At 43.4% G+C, this 18,468-nt stretch overlaps 1 protein-coding gene across 1 annotated transcript in view; it reads right to left on the bottom strand.

Moving 5' to 3' along the window:
* Positions 1-18,468, bottom strand: part of LOC126278468 (out at first protein) — an 88,485-nt gene that overhangs the window by 67,793 nt on the left and 2,224 nt on the right. The window contains exon 4 of the mRNA XM_049978611.1: positions 1,738-1,921. Coding sequence (XP_049834568.1) covers positions 1,738-1,921 — 184 coding nt within the window. The remainder of the gene's footprint in view (positions 1-1,737; positions 1,922-18,468) is intronic.

The raw sequence follows: 18,468 nt of genomic DNA, 5'->3' as shown, positions 1-18,468 counted from the left end.
TTTAAAAAATAGATGTAAAATACCTTGGATGTAAAATATTACATGAATTCGGAGAAGATACATAGACTAAGTTGAAGATATTTGGAAGAATTTATGGAACAATGATTAGAACTTTAACTGCCAACTCTATTACATGGGAGCAGATCACAGGTACTGAATAAAAGACATGGAAAACAAATACAAGGAACAGAAACGGGATTCCTTAGGGTGGTGAAGGGATGTAAAAGAACAGATACAATACAAAATGAAGATATCTGAAAGAGGTTGAGAATTTGGAGTGTGAAAGGAAAACTCAATGAAAACAAAAAGAAATGGAATGAATACTTACAAAGAATGGATTCAGAGGGACTAGCATGTCAGGTAAAGAACTTTAAACCAAAATGGCGGACCAATACAATGATGGGAAATGTAACAGGCCACAATTGACATAGCACAGAAGTGAAGAAGAAGAAGAAGAATTAGAAGTAGTTTTATGATTGTGTATTGTTATCTTATTGGAGACAAAAAAATCTTATCTGCAGAAATAATAATGGACTCCTTCGACGGTAACCTTGTGAAACCTAGCTTGCTCTGTTCGATCATGAGGCTAAACGGCAATTTAAACGGACACTCAAGCTGATGCCATGTTCCTTGAGTTATGAAAAGTATTGAATGCAGTTATGCCTGGTCACCTACTGAACAAAATACTAGCAAACAGAATATTCAAGGAACACGGATGTTGACACATGTGACTATTACAGAACCATCAGTTTAATATGTCACAGTTGCAAAGTATTGAAAAGAATTATTTAAAGATGAATGCAAAAACTCATAGAAGCAGACTTGGGGGAAATCAAAATTGGTCCTGAAGAAATGTAGGAATATGTGAGGCAATACTTATCTTAGAATACTTATCTTAGAACACAGACTGAAGAAAGGTGAACTTACATTTGTAGATTTAGATGAAGCATTTGACAGTGTTGACTGGAATAAATCATTAAAATTGTGGAGGTGTCAGGAGTAAAATACCGGTACAGAAACCGGATAGCAGTTACACAATTTGAGGGGGCATGAAAGGGAAACAATGGCTAAGCAGCAAGCGAGACAAGGTTATAGCCTATCCCCAATGTTAGTCAAACTTTATAGAGAGAAACAATAAAAAAAAATTTCAGTTTGCCAAAGGCATTGCAATTCTGTCAGAGACAGCAAAGGACGTGGACGAGCAGTTGAATGGAATGGACATTGCCTTGAAAAGATGTTATAAAATAAACCAACAAAAGTAAAATAGGGGTAACTGAATGTAAGCAAGGGTAATGGAGTGTAATTGAATTAGTAAGGTGATGTTGACAGAAACAGATTAGAAAGCGAGACACTAAAAGTAGAACATGAGTTTTGCTATTTGCGAGAAAAAATAAATGACGCTAGTCAAGTAGAGAGGATATAAAATTCATACAGGCAATGGCAAGAAAAGCGTTTCTGAAAAAGAGAAATTTTATTACAAATTTTGTATGAAGCCTTTTTCTGAAGGTATTTCAAGGGTAATCTTTTACTGAACTGAAACATACAGAAGACAATCTACATCTACATCTAAATCTATACTTCAAAAGTTACACACGTTGCTCAAACCAAGTGGTAAAGAACCTAGGAGCATGCCTCAATTTCCCCGACGTCCCTCCATTTTATACAACTCAAATTTTTTTATAATGCACGAACATCCTGAAAAAGCATTTAGTAACAAAGCTTGATATGTATACTGACCTGGACGTGCTGCCCATAGTTGCAAATCTTGTTCTCTGGTATATGTAGCATCAGATGCTTCTCCACACATAGCTGCAATATGATGTGATATGGCACCACTCTTGTTCACATCAACAATCAAATCCATTGTGAAATTCTCGCGTCCCCTGTCTTCTTCTGGTGTCCTTACAGTGCCTGGATTCTTCTGCAAATTAAGAATATTGCAAGTATATGGACATAGGAAAAAGAAAACTGGTTGATGTGAGCAAGCCATTTAACAAGTTTTTTTTTAAAAAAAAAAAACAACGTTATGGACTGGAGCTATGACTGATAATGCTCTTCCCATAAAAAGCTTTTGACTCACAATAAACTACTATTGTATACATGGCTAATGAAAGTTTGGGGAAAGCTCTTAAGAATGAAAATGTTGTAGGGTTACAGGAGAATACTCACTGAAAAGCAGAAGTGTTCAGTTGTCAACTGCCACACAAGAAAGAAAGAAAACATGGTAGCTTTCAGAGTTATCCTTTGATGAGCTAGCATAAAGAGCAACTTCCCAAAAATAATACCATAATAGCCACCTTAATGTTTTTGCTGCACTACGTAAGAAATATTAAGGAATATTTTACACGTTAACTTGCATTAACACTGGAGCACTCACTGGAGTCAAGGGAAAGAGGTGGTAGGATTTCCATCTTTACCACTGTCTTACCACAAATAACAATTACAAAAAGATGCTGAAATTGTTTCTTAAGAAGGTTTGATGATTAATAATAGGACAATGGGGTACCAGACGGAGGGGGATCGAGGAGGAGGTAGATGGAACCCTGCACACAGAATATTTTATGCAAATCTACACTTTCTCAGTGAATCTCAATGAAGTCTTCTCGGGTTATCAGCTGAGTTAGGATGTCAATCTGTGGCAACGTTTCAAGAAGTTTCCTACTTGTCATCTTCACGCAAAGTGTCAGGTTCGTGTCCTGTCCAGGTCTTTATAGCCACTGGGCCACAAGATCCTCTGCCTTGTCTGTGCTGGCAGAACCAATCGTGCAACTCCAGAACGGGTTTCAGAGCCCATGGTGGGGACAGTCACAGCTGGCGGTGTTTGGTGTCTCTGTGTGCTGGCAGGTTTGTGTGCCATGTCCTGGTGGGGGCCACCTATACAATCTGCTGCCTTCACCAGTTTCGCATCAGAGTGTTCCATGTGGTGGTAAGTTGGAAACTGCTATCTCGATTAAAAAGGTTATCACAGAATCTTATCTCCACAGAATATTTTACATGTCATTCTTTCAATTTCACCTTTGTGATATAAATGTAAAATTGTTGAATATATTTTGTGAAACTAAATTCTTAGCACACAAAGGTCCTACATAGAGCAGATTGTAAAAATATCAGTGACTGAAGATAAAATTTGACTTCACTTCAGAAAACACATCCAACTGAAAAATTCACTATGTTGTATAATACTAAACTTGGATCAACTGAAAGAGATTCAGTGTTGATCTAAATTAGCATGGACACATTTGGAAAAACCACTAATCAGCTTTTGACACAATCTCACTTCAACTGCAGACATTAATCACATATCTTACATACACAGTATTTTTTACTGAAAGTTTTACGCTGTATAAAGAAGGAAGAAAAAAAATGAAAGAAAGTCCACAAACATTCTCAAGAAACATCTCCACAGGTGAAAAATAGCAAAATAGCTAAGACATCCATAAAGCAAATTAAAAGAAACTATATAATTAAATAGAAAGTGACATTCCAGGCAATATGGTTTCAAAACATATTGTCATAACTATTTTTGCAATCAATAGCATAGAGGACACACAGCTCAGAAGCTGACAACACACAACCACCAGAGCTTGTTCATCAAATGGTGCTGCCAATTTCCCTTTGGACACAAACTAGGCGACTGTGGCGTCAATATCAAATTGGCAGAGCAGAATCTTGGCAGCTTCTTGTATAGATTACATTTTAAAGCCATCATTATTCAACACTGGCGAAATTATTGATGTAGAGAGCATCAAAAGAGCACAGAGAAATTACAATTACAAACTTTTACTGGTAGGACTTACAGAGGGGAGTGAGTACATAGTACTTTGAACAGGAACCAATGTCTAGAAACATACTGTTTCCATTCTACAATGGTCTCAATTCAGATGTTTAACTCATCCACGTCTGCTTGAGGAACTGGATTTGGCATGACGCAGTACAATTATTAGGTAATAATTTGAAAGGAAACATTATGACACATCCATTAATAACTTAAACACATTTGTTCAAAATAGTTCCGATGCATTACAATATCAGGTGACCATTTGACATCACACACCATCCTATCTACCCTGCCACATATGAGAACAGGCAACACAGAGACTTTTCTGAGTCCTTCAGCAAACATGGACACGTTACACATCTGAATTGAAACTGTTGTAGAATGGAAATGCTATGTTTCCAGACATGGGTTCCCATTCAAAATATTATGTACTCACTCCCCTTTACAAGTCCTGGAAATTTGCAATGGGAACGTCTGAACATCCCGTAGATCTGCATTGTCTGCTTAAGTGCTGCCGTCATCGATCCAAAGGACGGTTCGAGCACAACTGTGATTTCCTAAAACAGTGCTTTTCCAGTGGTATAACATTGTGTTCCTTATACACTCCTGGAAATTGAAATAAGAACACTGTGTATTCATTGTCCCAGGAAGGGGAAACTTTATTGACACATTCTTGGGGTCAGATACAAACAGAGCATGCACAATGTCGGCACTAGTACAGTGTATATCCACCTTTCGCAGCAATGCAGGCTGCTATTCTCCCATGGAGACGATCGTAGAGATGCTGGATGTAGTCCTGTGGAACGGCTTGCCATGCTATTTCCACCTGGCGCCTCAGTTGGACCAGCATTCGTGCTGGACGTGCAGACCGCGTGAGACGACGCTTCATCCAGTCCCAAACATGCTCAATGGGGGACAGATCCGGAGATCTTGCTGGCCAGGGTAGTTGACTTACACCTTCTAGAGCACGTTGGGTGGCACGGGATACATGCGGACGTGCATTGTCCTGTTGGAACAGCAAGTTCCCTTGCCGGTCTAGGAATGGTAGAACGATGGGTTCGATGACGGTTTGGATGTACCGTGCACTATTCAGTGTCCCCTCGACGATCACCAGAGGTGTACGGCCAGTGTAGGAGATTGCTCCCCACAACATGATGCCGGGTGTTGGCCCTGTGTGCCTCGGTCGTATGCAGTCCAGATTGTGGCGCTCACCTGCACGGTGCCAAACACACATATGACCATCATTGGCACCAAGGCAGAAGCGACTCTCATCGCTGAAGACGACACGTCTCCATTCGTCCCTCCATTCACGCCTGTCGCGACACCACTGGAGGCGGGCTGCACGATGTTGGGACGTGAGCGGAAGACGGCCTAACAGTGTGCGGGACCGTAGCCCAGCTTCATGGAGACGGTTGCTCATGGTCCTTGCCGATACCCCAGGAGCAACAGTGTCCCTAATTTGCTGGGAAGTGGCGGTGCGATCCCCTATGGCACTGCGTAGGATCCTACGGACTTCGCGTGCATCCGTGCATCGCTGCGGTCCGGTCCCAGGTCGACGGGCACGTGCACCTTCCGCCGACCACTGGCGACAACATCGATGTACTGTGGAGACCTCACGCCCCACGTGTTGAGCAATTCGGTGGTACGTCCACCTGGCCTCCCGCATGCCCACTATACGCCCTCGCTCAAAGTCCGTCAACTGCACATACGGTTCACGTCCACACTGTCGCCGCATGCTACCAGTGTTAAAGACTGCGATGGAGCTCCGTATGCCACGGCAAACTGGCTGACACTGACGGCGGCGGTGCACAAATGCTGCGCAGCTATCGCCATTCGACGGCCAACACCGCGGTTCCTGGTGTGTCCGCTGTGCCGTGCGTGTGATCATTGCTTGTACAGCCCTCTCGCAGTGTCCGGAGCAAGTATGGTGGGTCTGACACACCAGTGTCAATGTGTTCTTTTTTCCATTTCCAGGAGTGTAATTTTGAAGAGACTTAACAATCTAGACATGACCTATAGCTTTATGTGGACTCCAAAAAACAGCGTGATCCCGTATTTTTCATAGTAACAAACATCGCTAGAGAAATTGTAAGTGATAAATGAAACAAGGGGAAAAATTTAAGTACTAACTTGCAATTGAGCCCTGGGCTTTTGGATAAACAGTCCAGCACACAACCTCTGACCTAGTGAGACATACTTTTGTTTCATTATTGGTCAATAAATATGATTTTTCTGACTAAAACGTCCGTACTGTATGTGTTCATCAACGTGTGTGTAGATTTTAAATGTCTTTGTACATTTGGTACCTAAATTTTTGCTCTTGTGATCACTGATTTGCCCGGAATTAACACAAATTGCAGTGTAATTACTGCTGTCCAAGACTAGCAAGCATTTCAGTAAGAGACATTGATCCATTACTGGCTGCTATCAAACTTCATATACAGGGTAAAAAATATTTAAACTGACAAACTCTGGGATGTTGTAGGGGACATCAAAACAAATATTTTTCCATAATGTCATTTTTTCCTATGAGGAGTATTTACACCGGTAGAGGAAGATTACTCTGATGCCAAATTAATTAAACCAACAAACACATTTCCATTTTTTTTATGACCAAGAGACAACACATTAACACAACCCAATTTCAATGACAGTAGATTTTCAAAAATTCCTCCATTGACAGGTAAACAAAGGTTACAGCGTCGGATCATGTTCTGTCTGACACGGGCAAAAACCCCAGGAGTATCCTGAACTGTTCCTGCTGCTGCTACTATCCGGGCAACCTGATCCTCTTCTGATGCAACAGGAGTTGCGTAAACAGCTCTCACCACTCAAAAAAGTCCAGAGGGGACCTATCTGGGGATCGAGCAGGCCATGGCACAGGACCACCTCTGCCAATCTACGTTTCCGGGAACCGTCGGTCCAGGAATAGACGCACCCGATGACTGAAATGTGCCCATGCCCCGTCACCTTGAATTGACACCTTGTTTTCTTGTAGGGAGCGGGACGTCTCCCAGCAATTCTGGCTATGTTCTAGCGAGAAAATTGTAATAGTGCCTGCCATTTAATGGCCTAGGTAGCAGATACGGCCCAATTAAACAATCCCCAACAACATCGACCCACACATTAACGAAGAACCGCACTTGATGAGCGCTAGTAACTGTGGCATGTGGGTTATCCTCACTCCAAACATGCGAATTGTGCATGTTGAAGACTCAATCACGTCCGAACGTTGCTTCATTGGTAAACAACACAGAGGATAGAAATGTAGGCTGCATTTCACACTGTTCCAGGTACCACTGTGAAAACTGTGCTCTGGGTGGATAATCAACTGGTTCCAGGTTGTGGACATGCTCTACGTGAAATGGAAGTAACAATTGCTGTCGAAGGACTGTTCTTACATTGGTCTGATTGGTCCCCATGATATGAGGAATTGCACAAGTGCTGATTGAGGGATCCCTCTCCACATGCTGCAAGACAGCTTCCTCAAACTGCAGCGTTCTTACCATGTGACAGCGTCCCTGTCCAGGTAATCTGCTAAATGACCCGGTCTCGCGCAGACGTTGGTACTCAGCAGCAAAGGTTGTATAATGCGGGATACAGCGATTAAGATATTGTTGTTAATAAACCCGCTCTGCAGCTCGTCCTTTGTGGTGCGCTATGTAGTACGCACCAACCATATCAGTGTACTCCTTCTAGGTGTATCGTTCCATTAGTAAACAGAGACAATGCACTACTACAGTGGTGGACAGCAGTTGCCTATACAAGTGAAGAGCGTAATACACCGTGTAACAACTAAAGATGGTAATACGGCCTCTAACAACTGAAGAGCATAATACCGCCTCTACCAGTTTAAATAATCCTCATAGGAAAAAATGACATTAGGGAAAAATATTTGTTTTGATGTCCCCTACAACCACCTAGAGTTTGTCGGTTTAAATACTTTTCACCCTGTACACCTACTGTTTACTGCAAATAGTTTATATGTCCCTATCTTACTCTATCACTAAGTGTCCGTGAAGAGCCTTTAAATTTTTTGCATTAATTACAAATTATCTCCGAGAATTCTTACCGCATATGTGCTCATACTTGCATCACTGGTACTCTCCTTTGCATAGACTTTAAGACTGAAAAAATTATTTCTAACTTCAGCAGTGTGGGAATGTTAAGAATAATTTATTATTCACTTCTTTTTGGCTTTTGTTTGTGCAAAATGAAATCCAAATTTCAGTTGTTCAACAAAAATATCCCAGTTGAACCTGATCCTAGGTCAAAGCAGTATAACCTTAGATTAATGTTCATTCAGTGCAGATATCTGAGTTCAGTTTGATAAGAGTTCATTTTTTGTGCTAATCTACCATCAACTGGTTTATGCAATCAGCCCTCAGATACATTTATATCTAATTTTAGTATAATCAAAAAAACAGAGTAAGTCTAAAGAAGTTCAGACAAGTACTGAACAGATAGTGAGCTCAAAATCATTACGCAGTTAACAGTACCTGACATTACAATTATTTATTTATTTATAGTGTCGTGGGTTCTTTTCTCCCTCATCCTAGCATTTCACAATGTTAGCCCTGTCTTCTGCCTCAGATGTGGGAACACTATATTTCCCATTCCAAGTGGATGCCAATGACCTACATCTGTTTGTTACCAAATGGCTCAAATGGCTCTGAGCACTATGGGACTTAACATCTGTCATCAGTCTCCTTGAACTTAGAACTACTTAAACCTAACTAACCTATGGACATCACACACATCCATGCCCGAGGCAGGATTCAAACCTGTGACCGTAGCGGTCGTGCGGTTCCAGACTGAAGTGCCAAGAAGCGCTCAGCCACACCGGCTGACTGGTTATTATCAATACTTAGGTCAAATGAAGTTCTAACTGCAGTCAAATGGTGTTAGAATGAGGACATGTCTGGTTCAGTGAAGGTAAAATTTCCTTTTGTGTGTGTGTGTGTGTGTGTGTGTTGGAACATATATGAAATCTCATTACCATATTGTCACCATGGCATGACAAGGTACGAAAATGACCATTGCTCAATGCATTACAATAGCTTGAAAATCTCTTTTTTTCACTCAGCACACCAGTAAGCTCTCATCACATCCAAAGTCAATCCTAGCTGACACTGAGGGTTCTTCAACAACATCTACACACCAAAAGCCACTTTATGGCATGTGGCAGAGTGTTGGGTTGAGGATAAACTGTTCAGGTAAGTCCTGATTGCATTTTGTTTATTTATGTTGATAGTATCAAACCGAAATTATGACTTTTAGACAATAAAAATTTCCTGTGGTGTTGTTCAACACCTAACACAGCTCTTAACAAAATATGGTTCTTAAGTGACTATGAAATAAAGTGAATTCTCATAGAAAGTTCAGAGAAAGTATACAATTACATTTCTTATTTTAACTGATGCTACTATGACTTCTTGATGAAATACTGTATGCTGCATTAACTAAACAAAACACTTTTTAGCCTTGTTTCCCAAACTTTATTATTACAGTATGACATAAGTTTCAGGTTATAAGCTCAGTTATGTACTAGGTTGTACAACAATAATAAAATTTGTGAAACAGGGGTAAAAATTTGTTTCATCTCATTAACATAACACATTTCTTATACGAACATCATAATGTCACACCATTCTGGAAATTTAAGTTTGTATTTAATCTGTTCAAAAGTAGATACTCTAAATTACTTTCTGCTAATGACAAAAGTGATGCAGATGAATCTACTCACATACCTATTCAGAAAGAAACTCACATATGTAAACTCAGGTTATATTACGATCATTAGATTTCTCTCCTTGCTAAATATAATAAGTCAGACAATGGGAAGTCCAGGTTGGAATACCAACAATTACGGAAAGGAGAGATTGTTACTCACAATAAAGATAACTTGAGTTGCAGCCAGACGCCATGAAAAGACTGTTACACATTTAGCCTTTAGCCAAAGCCTTCATTAGAAAAGAAACACACACGTGCATTTACACAAGCAAGCACACCTCACACACATGACTGCTATCTCTGGTTGCTAAGGCCAGATAAAATGAAATGCATCAAATGGGAGCAACAACTGTAGTGGTGCAGGGAAGGGTGAGGGACAGCAGAGCAGGGGTGTAAGAAGAGGAAACAATGATGCTGGGCAGAGCTTTCAAAGGCTAGAGGTGGCAGACAAGGCTACCCGGTGCCGTGTAAGAAGGCTTTGGGGGTGGGAGAGAAGTGAAAAAAGAGGAACAGAAGAGAGAGGAGCAGGGAAAGGGAAGAGAGCAGTGCACATTGGGGGTGAGGGGATATGAGTTTGGAGGAGGTGATAGGACAGTGGGCTGTTGACAGGAGGGTGTGGGGATTGTTTGTTACCTTAAATTGAGGCTGGGATGATTTCGGGATCGGTAAATGTATTGTTATTGTAAATCCCAATTTTGCAGTTCAGAAAAGCTGGTGGCAAAGAAGAGGATCCAGATGATCTGGGTTGTGAAGCAGCTGTTGAAATCGAGCATGTTACGTTCAGCTGCAAGTTGTGCCACAGCATGATCTAGTTGGCTCTTCACCACAGTTTGGCAGTAGACACTCATCCTGGTGAATTGCTGGTTGGTAGTCATACTAATATAAAAAGCTAAGCAATGACTGCATCAGGGCTAGTACTCCACCAGGTTGCTTTCACAGGTGGCCCAGCCTCTGATGGGGTAGGATAAGCCTGTGACAGGACTGGGCCACCTCGTTGCACAACATGCAGCTGAACCCAACACGACTGATTTCAATGCTACTCCTCTCCTTTCCATTCCCTTTCTGTCCTTCGCTCCCTCCCCAGAGCCTCACAACACTGCACCATGTACCCAAAGGCAGCACTGTCTTCCCTTCTCCCACCCATATGCTGCTATCCCTCTTGCTTCTCTGCTCCACTACAGATTTTTTTCTCACTTGACACACTTCATTTTGGTCTCTGTCTGGCCTGAGCAGCTAGCGATAATGGTCATGTGTGTGTGAGGTGTTCTTGCTTGTATGAATGTGTGCGTGTGCATTCTTTTCTGGTAAAGGCTTTCACCGAAAGCTTAATGTGCAACAGTCTTTCCATTGTGCCTGCCTGCAACTGAACGAGTCATCCCTTCCATAATAGTAAATATAGTAAGTCTTAGACAGAAATGTGGCAGTGAATCATCATAAACAGCTCTCAAGTTTCCAGATGGGAGGCAATGTTGAAAAACTGTCCTCCTCTGATGAAGGTTGTACTCATCTACTCGCAAAGTGTAGAGACATTGCAGAATACTCCTAGATTTATATGTGAGGGGTGGCCAAACCATACCTCAAGGTGCAGATGGCAGCATAAAGGGTATATTGCAGGATTAGTGTTTAGCTGGAGAATACTTTGAATGAACTCTACTTCAGATACAAATTTTAGGCACTCCAACAATGGCATGCCATCTGGACGCAGTAAAATTAACAATCTACAGTGTTGAATGCTGAACTGTTTGAAAACCTTTCTTTATAGCCAGGCAGGGCACTGCCCACCACAGACCATGATCAGTTTGGGACGGTCTTGGATGACTATCTCACACTGTGTCCTAATAGCGAACTTTTTCTACACCATCATAGGTAACGGACTATACTCAGTGGAAACTACTATACAGGAAACAGTGTGCATATTATCCACAGTGAGCCTGTTGCTTTTACCGGGTAGTCAACCCTTCCTGCAGCATTAGTTGGTTTGTTCAAAAGAGGGGGGAAGGGACCAAACTACAAGGTCATCAGTCCCTTGTTCCAAAGGAAACTATGCCCCAAGGGTGAGAATACGACAATGATACAACATAAAACAGAATGAAAGGAAAAACCACAACAATGACTTAAGGGCAACAAACACTTAATGGACAAAAGGGGACAAGAAAACCACAAGATGTAAGAAACAGGTACAAGAGGTTAAAACAAGAAAGCAGGTTACCATGGCTGGCTAAACATGAGGATAAAAAGGAAAAGCCAGCCACTCTGAAACACATTAAAACCCCCTCCCTGAAAGCAATAGGGTGAAGGACACACATGGACAAAGTACATGTGCTAAAACTTAGAGCAAATGATAAAAGGCACCCTCACAAATAAAACGTAAAACTAAAGCTGCTGATGAGGCATTGTCACCCAACACCGAAGGCAGGGTGCCGGAAAAGTTAAAAGTCCACCGCAGAGTGGCGGAAAGTGGGCAGTCCAGCAAGAAAAAGACGATCATTATTTGTGAGCCACAGCGACACCCAGTTGGGTCCTCGCAATGGAGAAGGTAACCATGCGTCAGCCATGTATGGCCAATGTGGAGCCGACAGAGAACCAGAGTCCATGCGAGAGGTATGCACGGAGGTCTTCCAAACATTTGTAGTTTCCTTAATGACACGCAGCTTCTTGTGCATACTGAAGTTACGTCATTCCGTACCCCAAATCTGCAAAACCTTGAGGCGTAATACTGAACGCAGGTCAGTTTCAGAGATGGCAATCTCCATAAACAGTTCTTGCATAGCCTGTTTGGCCAGCCTGTTGGTAAGTTTATTGCCTGGGATTCCGACCTGACCTGGGGTCCAGACAAACACCACTGAACGACTGGACCTTTCCAGGGCACAGATGGGCTCCTTATGGTTGCGACCAAAGGATGACGAGTGTAGCACTGGTCGATAGCTTGTAGGCTGCTCGGAGTCAGCACACAGGAGAAATGACTCGCCTGGGCATGAGCAGATGTGCTCAAAAGCATGAGATATGGCCGCCAGCTATGCAGTGAAAACACTGCAGCCATCTGGCAAGGAGTGCTGTTCTGTGTGTCCCCTATGAACATAGGCAAAGCCAATGTGACCATCAGCCATTGAGGCATCGTGTGAATCACTTCATGGCCTCGGTACATGTTGAGAATCGAGAGGGCGTGACAGCAGAGTCGCTATTTTAACTGAGTCCTTAGTGCCATATGAAAGGTCCAGGTGAAACTGCAGCCTAGGTGTACCCCATGGCGGTGTTCAGGGCACTGTGCAAAGGCACTGAGGAGCTACCACTCTGTAAATGGGGCATTATAGGATTCACTGTGGAGTGTAGTGAACAAGAGAACTTTCCCTATCATTCGCCGTTTGAGGGTGCGAAAGGCCGAGTGTAGTTTTCTGATGCAGAGGCGCGAGCATAGTGCCCAGCAATCACGTTTGCGTTGGTGACAACATGCAATTGATGTTAATGCCAGGGACACCTGTTGGGGTCCAGTATCCAAAAAGACGTATTATCTTCATCCAGACTTGGGAAGGTGACATATGGCATCCAATGGTTGAGACGTATCTCTCACAACACTCCTGCTTCCGTCTTTTGATAAGCTGGCAAATGCCGTCACGGAGCCGCTTACGGACTATGAGATGGTCAAGGGAAGAGTGTCACTTATGCTGCTGTAGAGCTCGGCGAAGCTCCTTAGTTGTCTCAGCGACTTTCAGTGACCACCAAGAGATCGCCTTTCCCCAGGGGCACGTTAAATACGGAGGAATCACATTTTCCGCCACATTAACAATTGTTGTAGTCAACCTCTCAACCATCACATCAATGTTACCATGTGGGGGAAAGTTTCCCAGTCTGCCTTGTTTAAAGCCCATCTGGGCAAACGTCCATGGGCCTGATGCTGGGGCAGTGACAAGAAGATGGGGAAGTGGTCAGTACCATACTGGTTGTCATGTGCTCTCCAGTGGATAGAAGGGAGAAGTCCTGGCCTGCAAGTGAATAAATCAATGGCTGAGTAACTACCATGAGCCACAGAGAAATGTGTGGCGGCCCCAGGATTTAAGATGCAGAGGTCGAACTGAGACAGTGTAGTTTCGACATCTCTGCCTCGGCCAGTAAGCATGGTGCCACCCCACAAGGGGTTATGGGCGTTAAAATATCCCAAAAGTAGGGACGGGTCAGGGAGTTGATCAATCAGTGCAGCTAATACATTCAGAGGTACTGCACCACCTGGAGGATGATATACATTGCAGACAGTTATTTCCTGGGTCATTCTTATTCTGACAGCCACAGCTTCAAGAGGGGGTTTGAAGGGGCACAGTTGCACAACAGTCTGAGTTTAGGACACAGACACAAACTCCACCTGACACTTGATTATAGTTGCTAATATCCCTTCTCACAGCTCCTTAGGTTTCTCTGGCTGGGAGGGCTTCACTGATTCAGTCTCTGGAACTGAGGAGGATCATGAAGCCTTATGACCAGCTGCTTTTGGGCACTTAAGCCATTGACAGGCGTCATCTTTCCCACTAGCAAAAACCTGGGAAGGGAATGACCCAAGGGATCCCTTCCTCGTGAGAGGAGCCGAAGAAGACTTACGCTTCTCTGGCTCGGAAGTAGTGACTGGTGTCCCCCCCGATGGTTTGGGGGGAGGGGGGGGCCAGTGCTCCCAAGGTGGGTGGTACGGGAACAACAAGAGGGGAATTGCCCCCCACCATCAAGGGGGCAGGTGTAGCCTTCTGACTCTGAAAGCCGACCGGAATTCAAGGAACAGATGGGGCTACAACTGTTCTTGTCGCGGCGGGTACCAGGAGATCACAGCCACAGGAAGTAGGCACTCATATTTTCTCTTAGCCTCAGTGTAGGTCAGTCGGTCCAGGGTCTTGTATCCATGATTTTCCTCTCTTTCTGTAAATTCCTACCATCTGGCAAGCAAGGTGAATGATGCTCTCCGCAGTTGACACAGATGGGAGGTGGGGCACATGGAGTTTTGAGATGTGATGGACGTCCACAATCTTGACATGTGATGCTGGAAGTGCAACGGGAAGACATATGGCTCAACTTTCAACACTAGAAGCACCGCATTGGGGGAGGGATATAGTGCTTTACATCACACTAGTAGACCATCACCTTGACCTTCTCGGATAAGGTGTCACCCTCAAAGGCCTAGATGAAGGCACCGGTGGCCACCTGATTATCTCTCGGACCTCGATGGGCACGCCGCACAAAATGAACACCTCGCGCGCAGCTTGTTGTCAGACTGCAAAAGAAGGTCCCCGAAGGAATATAATACCCAGGACAATATTTAAGCTCTTATGTGGCATGATTGTAACATAAACATCCCCCAACTTGTCCGAAGTGAGTAAAGCCTGTGACTGGGCAGAGGATGCTGTTTTTATCAAGACTGACCCAGATCTCATTTTTGACAAGCCCTCCACCTCCCCAAACTTGACCTCTAAATGCTCAGCAAAAAACTGAGACTTCATTGTCATGAAATATTCCCTATCAACTCTTACACATACAAGGTACCGGGGCGAATAAGCTTCACTGCCATCCTTAGCCTGGTGTTCCTCCCATGGTGTGGCTAGGGAGGGGAATGATTTAGGGTCATACTTTCTTGCGTTTTACTGAGACTTGGAATGTTTAGAGACTGCTGGTGTGTGATCACCAGCAAGTGATAATGTGGTACTCTTCATCATGCGTCATCCGTTCTGATGCCACCCTCTCCGACCAGGGGCCCTCCCCACATGCGCCACCCAGCCGCAGCAAAGCCCATTGCCGGGAGTCCCAATACCCCAGGGTGACATTCATCTACTCCTTTGCATACATGGGGAGTAAACGGCACAGGCATCAGCAGAGCGATCCCTATGTGGTCAGGGGACAACAGCCAACAGGGTGCATGGCGGCCCTACCACAATGGACTGGCTACCGTGCTGGATATCAGGTGCAACCAAGCAAACAGGTCCATTATCATAATCAGTGCAGGAAACAATACTGCACAGTGGATGGAGGAAAATGCACCCAGGAGTGTGACCTCACCCAACAACTGGAGAATGAGTGGAAGTTCAAATCTACGTCGACGAAGGATGTGACAGGTCTCAGTGCATGATGGACACGATGCACCATGTTTTCCCCAATATGCTTGCTCTTCGGGAAACTTTTGAAAAATGGAGGACAAACGTGACAGGGACCATCAATAAAGGCCAAAACCTGTGAGACTCCTTTTAGTTGCCTCTTACGATGGGTGGGAATACCTCGGCCTATTCTAACCTCTGGACCTGTAGGGGGGCCTGCAGCTTTGAACAGTGACTTCGTTGCCTGGATCTGATCAGCAGAACAATTAATTGTGGTATGCAGTCACCGTAATGCAGCTTTTAAAGAAACAGAGACTATTGCATAATAGGTATAAAACAAAACAATGGACTATAGATAGAGAGATGCTGAATGAAACTTATTTAACAGTCAAGAGAGCCTTCAATGACTTCCACAGCAGAATAGTGTCAAATGATCTTTCACAAAATCCTAAGAAACTCTGGTCATATGTAAAGGCTGTTAGTGGCAACAAAGTTATTGTCCAGCCACTCGCGGATGAAACAGGAACAGCAAACGAGGGTAGCAAAGCAAAAAATGAAATGCTTAATTTCATTTTTGAATGTTTCCTCCAGGAGAGCTGTCTTAGTTTATCCCCTTTAGCATTAAAAAGACGAGTGAAAGAAGTTATTAGTGTCAGTGGCTGTGAGAAACAGCTGACATCACTGAAACAGAACAAAGCTCCAGGGAAAGGAAATATCCCTATCAGATTCTATACTGAATTTGAAGTCTCTACATCTAAATCTACATCCATACCCCGCAAGCCACCTGTCGGTGTGTGGCAGAGGGTACCCTGAGTACCTCTATTGGTTCTCCCTTCTATTCCAATCTCGTATTGTTCGTGGAAAGAAGGATTGTCGGATGCTTCTGTGTGGGCTCTAATCTCTCTGACTTTATCCCCTTGGTCTCTTTGCGAGATATACGTAGGAGGGAGCAATATACTGCTTGACACTTCGGTGAAGGTATGTTCTGGAAACTAAACAAAAGCCCGTACCGAGCTACTGAGCATCTCTCCTGCAGAGTCTTCCACTGGAGTTTATCTATCATCTCCACAACGCTTTCACGATTACTAAATGATCCTGTAACAAAGCGCGCTGCTCTCCGTTGGATCTTCTCTCTCTCTTCTACCAACCCTATATGGTACGGATCCCACACTGCTGAGCAGTATTCAAGCAGTGGGCGAACAAGTATACTGTATCCTACTTCCTTTGTTTTCGGATTGCATTTCCTTAGGATTCTTCCAATGAATCTCTGTCTGGCATCTGCTTTACCGACGATCAACTTTATATGATCATTCCATTTTAAATCACTCCTAATGCGTACTCCCAGATAATTTACGGAATTAACTGCTTCCAGTTGCTGACCTGCTATTTTGTAGCTAAATGATAAAGGATCATCTATCTTTCTATGTATTCACAGCACATTACACTTGTCTACATTGAGATTCAATTGCCATTCCCTGCACCATGCGTCAATTCGCTGCAGATCCTCCTGCATTTCAGTACAATTTTCCATTGTTACAACCTCTCGATACACCACAGCATCATCTGCAAAAAGTCTCAGTGAACTTACAATGTCATCCACAAGGTCATTTATGTATATTGTGAATAGGAATGGTCCTATGACACTCCCCTGCGGCACACCTGAGATCACTCTTACTTCGGAAGACTTCTCGCCATTGAGAATGACATGCTGTGTTCTGTTGTCTAGGAACTCTACAACCCAATCACACAATTGGTCTGATAGTCCATATGCTCTTACTTTGTCCATTAAACGACTGTGGGGAACTGTATCGAACGCCTTGCGGAAGTCAAGAAACAGGGCATCTACCTGTGAACCCATGTCTATGGCCCTCTTGAGTCTTGTGGACTAATAGCGCGAGCCGGTTTTCACAAGACCGTCTTTTTCTAAACCGATGCTGATTCCTACAGAGTAGATTTCTAGTCTCCAGAAAAGTCATTATACTCTAACATAATATGTGTTCCAAAATTCTACAACTGATCAACGTTAGAGATATAGGTCTATAGTTTTGCACATCTGTTCGACGTCCCTTCTTGAAAACGGGGATGACCTGTGCCCTTTTCCAATCCTTTGGAACGCTACGCTCTTCTAGAGACCTACAGTACACCGCTGCACGAAGGGGGGGGGGGGGGCAAGTTCCTTCGCGTACTGTGTGTAAAATCGAACAGGTATCCCATCAGGTACAGCGGCCTTTCTTCTTTTGAGCGATTTTAATTGTTTCTCTATCCCTCTGTCGTCTATTTTGATATCTACCATTTTGTCATCTGTATGACAATCTAGAGAAGGAACTACAGTACAGTCTATAAAATGTGTGTGTACTTTATGTAACTAACAAATACACATAACAGTCAGACTACAAATGCAATCATACATAAATTGATATATATGTATTTTTGCTACATATATGTAAGCTTTAAGTAAACATCACCTGTCAAATATCATCATAAGAAATGATCCACAGACAAAGACTCAACTAAAAGAAATTTAAGTTTCATTTGATTGTCATTTCTCATCAATGCTTCAGTCAATTTGGGGGGGGGGGGCAAAAAAATTGCCATGAAAGACATTAATCAGCCACTGTACAGTGATGCCTCTGTAGAATTAACATTAGAAACCATAGAATAGACTCGTTGGCAACTGTTTCTTGCACCCAGCTGCCTTGTTTCAATTCTCCCCCCCCCCCCCTCATGTTTCCCCACCATTACCCTATGAAAGCCTGCCAGTTGCTCACTGATGAGACGTGAGAGTAAGTCAGCTCACACTAGCAGATTGATGAACGAGCCTGCTCTTAATGAAAGTGGTGGCCTCTTCTCTCAGTCCATAGAACAGTCTCAGAAGCTATTACACTTTAGCATGAA

The sequence above is a fragment of the Schistocerca gregaria genome, chromosome 6 (genome assembly GCF_023897955.1).
Source record: "Schistocerca gregaria isolate iqSchGreg1 chromosome 6, iqSchGreg1.2, whole genome shotgun sequence".
Taxonomy (NCBI): domain Eukaryota; kingdom Metazoa; phylum Arthropoda; class Insecta; order Orthoptera; family Acrididae; genus Schistocerca; species Schistocerca gregaria.
Note: the sequence above shows the minus strand (reverse complement) of the source record. Positions and strands in the feature narration are given on the sequence as shown.